Below are 10448 nucleotides of genomic sequence, written 5' to 3' on the forward strand. Positions count from 1 at the left end.
ATCCTGAGCACTTGTTGGCTGCTTTTCCCTCACTCTGCGATCCAACTCATCCTAAACCATCTCAATTGGGTTGAGGTCGGGTGATTGTGGAGGCTAGGTCATCTGATGCAGAGCTCCATCACTCTCCTTCTTGGTCAAATAGCCATTACACAGCCTGGAGGTGTGTTGGGTCATTGTCCAGTTGAAAAACAAATGATAGCAAACCAGATGGGATGGTATATCGTTGCAGAATGCTGTGGTAGCCATGATGGTTAAGTGTGCCTTGAATTCTAAATAAATCAGTGTCACCAGCAAAGCACCCCCACACCAACACACCTCCTCCATGCTTCACGGTGGGAGCCACACATGTGGAGATCATCTGTTCACCTACTCTGCGTCTCACAAAGACATGGCGGTTGGAAACAAAAATCTCCAATTTGTCTGTCTAATATCCACTGATCGTGTTTCTTGGCCCAAGCAAGTCTCTTCTTCTTATTGGTGTCCTTTAGCAGTGGTTTCTTTGCAGCAAATCGACCACGAAGGCCTGATTCACGCAGTCTCCTCTGAACAGTTGCTGTTGAGATGTGTCTGTTACTTGAACTCTGTGAAGCATGGTTTTGGCGACTGCACTTTTAAGCTTTCAAAGTTCTTGAAATGTTCCGCATTGACTGACCTTCATGTCTTAAAGTAATGACGAAGTGTCATTTCTCTTTGCTTATTTGAGCTGTTCTTGCCATGATATGGACTTGGTCTTTTATCAAATATGGTTATCTTCTATATACCACCCTACCTTGTCACAATACAACTGATTGGCTCAAATGTATTAAGGAAAGAAATTCCACATATCAACTTTTAACAGGGCACACCTGTTAATTGAAATGCATTCCAGGTGTCTACCCCATGAAGCTGGTTGAGAGAATGCAAAGCTGTCATCAAGGCAAAGGGTGGCTACTCCAAAGAATCTCAAATATAAAATATAATTTGATTTGTTTAACACTTTTTTGGTTACTACATGATTCCATGTGTTATTTCATAGTTTTGATGTCTTCAATATTATTCTACAATGTAGAAAATAGTAAAAAATAAAGAAAAACCCTGGAATGAGTAGGTGTGTCCAAACCTTTGACTGGTACTAATATATATATATATACATACATACACACACACATATATATTTAATTCATGTATATAAAAAAACAAGCAGGGAAAATGAGTGATGCAGAACTTCATGAAGAGTTATTTAGCAAGTGCGTGTCACTGTGACTCGGCCATCTCTAGGACTTCTCCGGCTGCTACAGTGACCAGTTGTAGTGGGATTTCAGCATTGGCCAGGATGTCCTGGGAGTTACCGGAGCCCTGCTGGATGTTGGTGAGGATGAGGGTGGTGCCGCCCGCCGTGATGATGCTGTCTGACGAGCCCGCGGACTCCATGGAGGCCACCACCGCGTTGCTCACAGAGTTCATGACTCCTTTCTTGTTCTTGTGAGTTTTAATGTGCTTGGCCAGGTGGTCGCTCCGCATGAAGCGCTTGGAACATTCTGGGCAGACAAACTTCTTCTCCCCTGTCAGAGAGAGAAACCAGACAAGTTTTAACAGTAGGACAGACCAAACCATGTCACTTCTACATCGCTACTATGAACTCATTATGTCATCCGTTTCACAGGACTAATGCTATTATACTGAATGATATATTTCCAAAGACAGAAGAAGACACTTTACATTGGTGAAAAGCACAACCTACAAGGTAGGTTTTCAAAATGTAAAATGTAATGCAAATGTTGAGGTGAGGGAGGGTGCACCTGTATGTGTCCTTCTGTGTCTCTGCAGTTCGTCGCTGCGTGTGAACCTCTTCCCACAGTACATCCAGCTGCAGACGAAGGGCCGCTCCCCAGAATGCCAGCGCAGGTGCGCTCGCAGGTGCGACGTCTTCCCATACACCTTCCCACAGCCCGGAATGTGACAGATGTGTTGCTTCTTCTTCCCCATGTTGGATCCTCTGAGAGAACACAAACAAACACACTCATATACTGCATATACAGCCTTATAGATGTGTACTTGCTCTGTTTTTGGACCTTTGTGCACCAATGCTGGTGGGGGGGGGGGCTGGTACAGTTAGACTGTTAGTAACCAGACAGAGGGCAATGGAGTTAATATAACATGTAGGAAAACATGTGTCTTTCCCATTCAGACCCCAAAACCTTCAGAACTAGTATTCTAAACACCATAAGTAGAGGAAAGATTCTATCTAGCGTTTTCTGACCACTATAAGCTGTTGAGCACTGTAAACGTAGTCGCTATACGCAGGGTACGCAGTATGAGCTCACTCACCTCCCCCCAGCCTCTTTGCAATTGGGGCAGGTGCAGGCCACCCTGCGTAGCCGCTTGCCCCCCTCGCCGAGCTGGTCCTCCTCGTCCTCTAGCCTGACCCGCAGGTGGGAAAGGTCACTGGTGTTCAGAGTGGAGTCACTGCCCAGCTGCCAGTCCTCTGAGTCCGGCTCCTCCTTTATCTGGACGTCTGGAGGGAGACCAATCAATCCAAACATCAATATCAACACAACCTTTAACAATTGCATGCTAAATGGACTGCAAAAGCCACACAGTGAAAAGTGCTTCTTCGCTAAATGCTTTTAAAAAGATTTCATGACAGTTTGGCTATGAACAAATTCAAAACCCCTGTTCAAACTTGACAATGTGTGGATGGACAGCTTGACACAAAACCATTTGATGATTTACACACACTTCAAATCTTCAAAGAATTAATAATACGATTGTTTAAATTATATCTCACAGATCTATAAAGGGTGTTGATTATATGGTCAGAGAATTGTTTCAATTGTAACATCTTGGTCATTTAGCAGACGATTTTATCCAGAGCAACTTACAGGAACAATTAGGGTTAAGTGCTTGCTCAAGGGCACAGACTGATTTTTCAGCTATTCGGCTGAAAATATTGTTATTGTTACACACACATTCTGCTGTTAAACGTGTGTTCTTACATTAACAACTTTGCTGTTTCCTTTATAAGAAAATATTTGCAAATCTGACAAGAATACACAGCATTTCAGCCATAATAGTAATGAGCCCATCCTCCTATAGCACCTCCCACCAGCCCCCACTGTTGCACACACAGTGAGTCCATGCAACATATTATGTGACTTGTTAAGCATATTTTTACACCTGAACTTATTTAGGCTTGCCATAACAAAGGGGTTGAATATTCACTGACTCAAGAAATTGTCATTTTAAATTTTTCATTCACTTTTTTAACATTTCAAAAAACATCATTCCACTTTGACATTATTGTGTGGAGTATTGTGTATAGGCCAGTGACAAAAAAGCTACATTTAATCAATTTTAAATTCAGGCTGTAGCACAACAAAATGTGGAAAAAGTCAAGGGGTGTGAAAACTTTCCAATGTGCTATACAACCACCAGTGTTACTATTATGGTGTGCATGTCTGCTGGATGTGTACATGATGCAGGAGGTGACTATACCTCCAGGGCTGTTGGTGTCCTCTGCCTGCTGGTACTGAATGCCTGCCTGGACCAAAGAGTTGACAGTCACAGTCTGCAGGTTGGGGATCTGTTGCGCTTCTCCCTGGCCCAGAGACAAGGTTTGCAATGGGGCCAGTGTGATCTGCTGGGCTGGGTTGGTGGGCAGCTGGAGGTTCTGGAGGTTCTGGACCCCCTGCACCTGAAAGGTCTGCCACTGGATCTGCCCTGAGGCCGTGACGGTCTGGGCCTGGATGATGAAGGTCCCTGGGTTGATGAGCTGAACGTTCTGCATGGTCTGTCCCCCTGCTGCCTGCACCACCTGACCATCACTGGTCTGGACCGGCACCTGTTGCAGCTGAATGATGGACTGGCCTGAGGACACCTGGATGTTCTGGACCTGGTTCTGCTGAATGTAGCCCTCCTGGAGACCAGAGGGGTCTGTCTGCTCTGGGGCTTGGGTTAGAACACCCGTCTCATCCATGGCCTCAGGCAGCTGGGTGGAGGACGTTGGCACATACATGTCTGCATTAGCATTCGAGTCATTTACAGACAGTGTTTGCGAGAGCTGGTCACCTGTCTTCTCCAAACTCTCAGAGCTGTCTACAGGCTGACTGGTCATGATGAGCTGGCCATCAGAAGTGACCCCTGTTGCTATAGTCTGAGCACCAGAGAGGCCCAGGGAGTCCAAGTCCACACTGCTAATGGGGACAAAGGTGATGTTCCCTGGCAACCCCATAGGCACATTAGTGACAACCTGACCCTGGTTGTTAAAGGTGGAGCTGCCGATAGAAACACCCTGGATCTGCTGGACATGACCAGTCTGTGATATGAGGTTCTGGTTATTAGTAAGGATGTCTCCAGCCCCAGTCACACTTATAGTCTGAGTTCCGTCAGGCAAGATCTGGATCTGCCCTGTGGCATCTTGGCTCAGAGTGGCCCCCTCCTCACTGGAGGTGGAGAAGCTCAGTTGCTGTCCATCAGCTGTCTGAATGTACTGAATGTTAGGCACTGTGTTGGCGGAGGTGTCGCTTCCTGATGTCACAAAGATCGGTTGGCTCTGAAGGTTCTGGAGAGGAAGAACATACTGTCCGTTTGATGTCACGATCCCCTGACTCTGGATGTGGACCACGCCAGGTTCCTCCTTCCGTGTTGTTGTGGGGGTCAAAACCTCCCATCTATCTGGGTTCCCTGTTAACTGGATGGATGTTAGGTCTGTCGTCTGCAGGATAAAACATCTTGTTTTGGTGAATAAAAACTATCAATTTGCATAGAAGGTGCCTCATTAAGATGAAGATTGCAACATTGAGATGAATTATGTAATGTTAGAGATAGCAGTGAAGTAATTACCTACATAAAAAAACAGCAAGCCAATTATTTATTGTATTCAGCCAGTTAGAAAAGCCATAGCATGATTAGTTATGAGTGCATTAAAAAAATTAAAAAATAAAAAGTTATTACCGTTCATGAAGAATATAGGAATAAGAGCTTGGTGCTGCTTGTTCACACGATTTAGCAACATATTTGAAGATTGGTTTAGAGGTGTTTAATGACCAGAGTATTGTTTGTCTAGAAGGTGCATGAGAACCCTAACTTTATAATGTGTGATCCAAATATGAGCACACTACATGATGGCATTTGGGCATATCTCTGCCGACACAACACGCGTTCTATTGATAAAAGATAGCTACATTTTGGGGTCGTCTACATTCTAGCAGAGCCAGTGGTGGTGACTTACCACTACAGCGGCAGCACCGTTACCCCCATCTGATGATGCCGACTCGATCTTGCTGCAGGTAGCTGCCAGCAGAGCGAGCGATGACGACTGAGTGTCCTACCCACAATGGGCGGGTTTAAAAGGAAGAAAGTGGGTGGCCGTTAGTCCGGTGCCACACAGGAAGTTCGACTTTTACTACAAATGTTAAAACGTGTGAACTTCACAAAGCACCACGCACTTACTGAAACCCTAACCGAGAAGCATACGAGGGTAATTTCTAAATAGCAACGTTAGCTACCTGATCTCCTGTGCCACAGTCTTGCTGCAGAAACTCGCTTTGACTGCTGTCCACGTCCAAGGCAGCCATTTCCTCTTGTTTCACTGGCTGTTCTGGGGCTAACGTTACAAGGTACAGAATGAAGGAAACGGAGCAGAACAAACCAGAGTTAAGTTAAATCTCCACACGGGAAACGGCAGCAATTTTGTTTCTAGCTATTCCACTAGCTATAACGTAACACTTCAAGCTGGACTGACCTCCATTACAGCTGCGGTGTGGAGTTGATCAAACTGTCTGAAGCCTTAGCTAGCTAGCTACGTATGGTGTAGTTGTGGCTAGCATGCAGGCTAACGTTCACTGTTGGCTAAGCTGTTGGAAAAATATTAGACAGCTAGCTAACATTAGCTTAGCTAAAGGGTGCAAACATACCGATGGTTAGGTTGAACATTACATACCAGTCATTGCGTGAATTATTATTATTTCGCAGAATCTCTGTATTACCACAAGCGAAACATGATTACAGTAATCGAAGGCTGGCTGCAATCGGTGATTCTAGTCAATTGTTTCTATTTTGATTGACGTTGCTGGAAACACAAAGGGTGGGGTCTCCAAGATTGGGTAATGCACAGGAAATCCCGCCGTTCTTCTTAAACCCAATTGGCTACCGTATTTTATTCCCTACATTATCATTCGCCAGTGTACATGTCAGTCATCTTCTGACGAATTCCTTTCCTGTTTATTATTCTCTCAACAAGAAGAAATGGTGACAAAAAATAATATGGAGCCAGGAGCTATGCTGTCCATTGATAACCGTTAATGTATACAAGCGTTCTGCAGCCACAGTGGATTTTAAACATACTCTTAATTGATTTCAGTGACCTCTCAATTTAGGTAATTTATGCCTAGCTAAACTTAAAGCCAGCTAGTGTAACTATTAGCCAATTAATCTGTCATTGCATGGAGATTTTAGTGCAGGTCGACCCTTGGTTTATCAAAATAAGATGTGATGGCTGCATTTGTAGCTAGATACTTCCCTTGTGTTGGGCAGCTAAATAAAATAGATTTGCCCAATTTAGATGTCAATTTTCACTAATCATAGTATTGATTGTCAACTGTTCATCACAGTGATTTTGCCAGTCTGCCATGGGTGCATTCGTAAATTCACTTTGGCTATCTACTCTCGTCTGAGTGTGCCAGAGCGCAGAATCGCTGATTAATTTACGAACGCTCAACACCTGTTGAATATGGCCGGTGTCAGTAAACACCGGCAAAACTGTGTAAATAAATTGTCGTCAGCAGCACAGTTACCAACGCTCTGGATAACAGCTCTGCTAGAGCGAGTAAAATGGTCAGAGTGATGTGTTCTCTCATTTGTGTCTGGAAGTAGCTAGCAAGCTAGCCTATATATATATATATATATATATATAAGCTAGCCAATATTAGCCTGTTAGCTTGGGTGCTTGACTAACGTTGTGAGGTCAGAACGCTCGGATCAACCATATTCCTCTGCCAGAGTGTTCAGTGTGCGCCCCGAGAGCGAAACGGTCTAAATTTACGAACGGACAATCTGACAACGCTCTGAATTTGCGAACTCCCAGAGCGCACTCTGGCACAGAGCAGACCCTATGCTCAAAAGCTAGGAACACCAAAAGTAGTCATACATCATTGTACACTGTTATACTCTATGCACATTTAATATTTTTCTTTCTCTAATAAGTAAACTGTTCATTTATATAATGAAGTATGGCTGTGGTATTTTATGTTCATATTGAATGTTGATTTTGGAATTCTCACTGGGGTGAGCTCATGCACTAAAGGTGACCTTTCTTACAGTAAGAATAATACATTCTACCATACTTGTCATCATTTCTAAGGAAATGTCATTTCCACCTTGTTTCTATCATGGAAGTTAGCAAAGAGGTCCTTCAAAAATACTGGTACAATAAATAAACGGCTGCTATCCAGTTCACTGCTAGTGCTTTCCTGTAAAGTGAGTTATAGCATGTATCTCATTTTTTCATTAACTATCTTGTACATATAATGCAATATTGGCAAGATTGCGTTGAAATTGAATATAATTGTTTTGTATTGCCTCTCCTCTGTCTGTGATGCAAGGCCCTCACTTCTCCAGAGCATTATTTGCGGTGTGTCAGTTCCTCACAGAGTGCGACCAGAGTGGGGCCATTTCTCTCAACCTTCAATTCAAACTTGGCCCATTACAAGCAGACTACAAAAGCACTTTTCTGGCACTCAGGAGCTCACGCCAGTGAATGGTGGATATTTCCAATCACTCTGCTGTCAATCCAAGTGTCAGGTAAACACAGGCCTACGGAAACAGCCTTTAGAAATTCTTGCAGCTATGTCTGTCTGTCTTACTCCAGTCCAAGGAAAGTTATCAGCAATTTCAACAAAGAAATCCAAGTTAAAAGGGAAAGTCGAATATAGATCCTAATAAGAGCAGACATCTAATCCAATATCCTAGAAGACATGAGAATGCCATGAACAGACTAACTTTTCATAGCAATTACCCAGTGGGAGTTTTGATGCAACAACGAGCAAGCTGTTCAATACAATGGTCTGTATAGCTCTGTACAGTTCCATCAATATTCAGTTTTATCTTTCAATATTACAGTATATTTACACCAAATGTATGTTGAATTAAATGGCATCACATCTTTCACTACTACTGTATTTTAGCACTGCAATTGATTGCGTATTCAGTAACAACAATAGCTTACAGTGGGTTAAAGAGGAAAATGACATAAGTACAAGGTTAAACGATGCTGGATAAGATTAATCATATTAATTAAAGCAGCCAACCCCTGTGATATCTGTCATTGTCCAGAATTAAGCATTGAGGCAGAGCGTGTTCTTGGTCAGCCAGGATGAAAAGAACAGGATCAAAACTCATATTAACGTATTGACAGTTGTGTCATGAGGGCCAGTCCAAGAGAGAGGTGACCCCATGGGGAGAAACCGCCCTGCTGGAGACACCTTGTGGGACACTGTAAATGGCGCCTCAGAGGGAAAATGTAAAATGGTGCAAAGAGGGAGAATTGTGGGTAGAATACCAAATGGATCTGGATGACAACTTTGGGAAAGGCGTGAATACGGACACAGAAAAATTATCCTGTATTTCTAAGAGTCACTCGGGTTCAGCTGTGGAGCAGGAGGTCCAAAGTGTAGGTACCCACAAAGTGTAGGTACCCCATCCTGTATTGTAGCAGGTTGGATGTATTCAGTGAAAGTCACTCCCTGATCGTCATTTACGTCCAATGAAACCCGGTTTACTTTATCAAGGGCAAATAACACAGGCCTGCAATGTACACAACAGCCTCCTCTCAGAACTTGAAAAAGGGATATATTCTGGAATGATGCCCCTTTGGAAAAATAATCATATTTCTTTCCATTTTGAGTATAAAATGTTACTTCATACTTTCTGGGGGAGAATCATATTCAAATGAATTCCCATCTGTCAGATCAGCCTGTGACCTTTGGGTCTATCAATAAACAAACCGATTTGGTAAATGTAAAGGAATGCTAGATCTGTCAACATCTTGCAGCAAGCCATGGACACTCCCCCACATGATTTCTTAAAATGAGTAAAAAAAATGGCATTGACTTTATTGTAGGTTTGTTCAGCTTGAAGGTGACAGTAATAAATCAACTTTAATTTATGCTCTTCCTGTTGTAACAACTTCTAAATGGAAAGCTACTGTGCATCGGCTTTGACAACAGCATCATCCCGGATAACCTAGACCCACTCCAATTCGCATACCGCCCCAATAGAACCACAGATGACGCCATCTCAATCGCACTCCACATTGCCCTTTCCCACCGTGACAAAAGGAACACCTAAATGAGAATGCTGTTCATTGACTACAGCTCAGCATTCAACACCATAGTGCCCACAAAGCTCATCCTAAACTAAGGACCCTGGGACTAAACATCTCCCTCTGCAACTGGATACTGGACTTCCTGATGGGCTGCCCCCAGGTGGTAAGGGTAGTGAGACTAACGTCTGCCACACTGATCCTCAACACTAGGGCCCCTCAGGGGTGCTTGCTTAGTCCCCTCCTGTACTCCCTGTTCACCCACGACTGCCTGGCCAAACACGACTCCAACACCATCATTAAGTTTGCAGATGACACAACAGTGGTAGGCCTGATTACCGACAACGATGAAATAGCCTATAGGGAGGAGGTCAGAGACGTGGCAGTGTGGTGCCAGGACAACAACCTCTCCCTCAATGTGACCAAGACAAAGGAGCTGATTGTGGACTACAGGAAAAGGTGGGACAAACAGGCCGCCATTCACGTCGACGAGGCTGTAGTGGAGCAGGTTGAGAGTTTCAAGTTCCTTGGTGTCCACATCTCCAACGAACTATCCTGGTCCAAACACACCAAGACAGTTGTGAAGAAAACACTTTTTTTCTCCTCAGGAAAAGATTTGGCATGGGTCTCCAGATCCTCAAAAAGTTCTACAGCTGCACCATCGAGAGCATCTTGACCGGTTGCATCACCGCCTGGGATGACAACTGCTCGGCATCTGACTGTAAGGTGCTACAGACGGTAGTGCATACGGCCCAGTACATCACTGGAGCCAAGCTTCCTGCCATCCAGGACCTATATAGTAGACGGTGTCAGAGGAAAGCCCAAAATATTGTCAAAGACTCCAGTAACCCAAGTCATAGACTGTTCTCTCTGCTACCGCACGGCAAGCGGTATCGGAGCGCCAAGTCTAGGACCAAAAGGCTCCTTAACAGCTTCTACCCCCAAGCCAAAAGAGTACTGAATCAAATGGCCACCCGTACTATTTACATTTACAGTCTCCATGGAATTTCCAAACACATATCCCTTGTGTGGGCATTGTTTGTACTCAACATGTCAAGGTTATTTATGTGTTTATTTATCATCCCATAAATTCTTTGTAAATTCTCATTCTTTTGGGGTTAAGGCTGAACTATTATGACTATTGTGGCTG

At 43.9% G+C, this 10448-nt stretch overlaps 1 protein-coding gene across 8 annotated transcripts; it reads right to left on the bottom strand.

The window, feature by feature from the left end:
• Window positions 1–1121: 1121 nt before the first annotated feature.
• Window positions 1122–6076, bottom strand: LOC115160767 (transcription factor Sp3). Of its 8 annotated transcripts, XM_029711159.1 has the most exons (8): window positions 5921–6076; window positions 5723–5834; window positions 5487–5584; window positions 5210–5305; window positions 3475–4693; window positions 2308–2494; window positions 1779–1975; window positions 1122–1541 (listed from the first exon to the last, which is right to left on the bottom strand). In XM_029711159.1, exons 3-8 carry the CDS (start codon window positions 5553–5555, stop codon window positions 1234–1236), a joined length of 2076 nt encoding a protein of 691 aa, XP_029567019.1. In that variant the 5' UTR covers window positions 5556–5584; window positions 5723–5834; window positions 5921–6076; the 3' UTR covers window positions 1122–1233. The 8 variants fall into 8 exon arrangements, with proteins under 8 accessions (XP_029567019.1, XP_029567016.1, XP_029567017.1 ...); XM_029711156.1 differs by lacking the exon at window positions 5723–5834 and having other exon boundaries at window positions 5210–5296; XM_029711157.1 differs by lacking the exon at window positions 5723–5834 and having other exon boundaries at window positions 3475–4669.
• Window positions 6077–10448: the final 4372 nt, after the last annotated feature.

Source organism: Salmo trutta, chromosome 24, assembly GCF_901001165.1.
Source record: "Salmo trutta chromosome 24, fSalTru1.1, whole genome shotgun sequence".
Classification (NCBI taxonomy): Eukaryota; Metazoa; Chordata; class Actinopteri; order Salmoniformes; family Salmonidae; genus Salmo; species Salmo trutta.

Coding starts and splice junctions, on each gene's coding strand:
- LOC115160767 (XM_029711155.1), bottom strand. Junction 2,495..3,474: donor GGACACCAACAGCCCTGGAG/GTATAGTCACCT, acceptor GTCTCCCTCCAG/ACGTCCAGATAAAGGAGGAG. Junction 1,976..2,307: donor TGCAAAGAGGCTGGGGGGAG/GTGAGTGAGCTC, acceptor GTGTTCTCTCAG/AGGATCCAACATGGGGAAGA.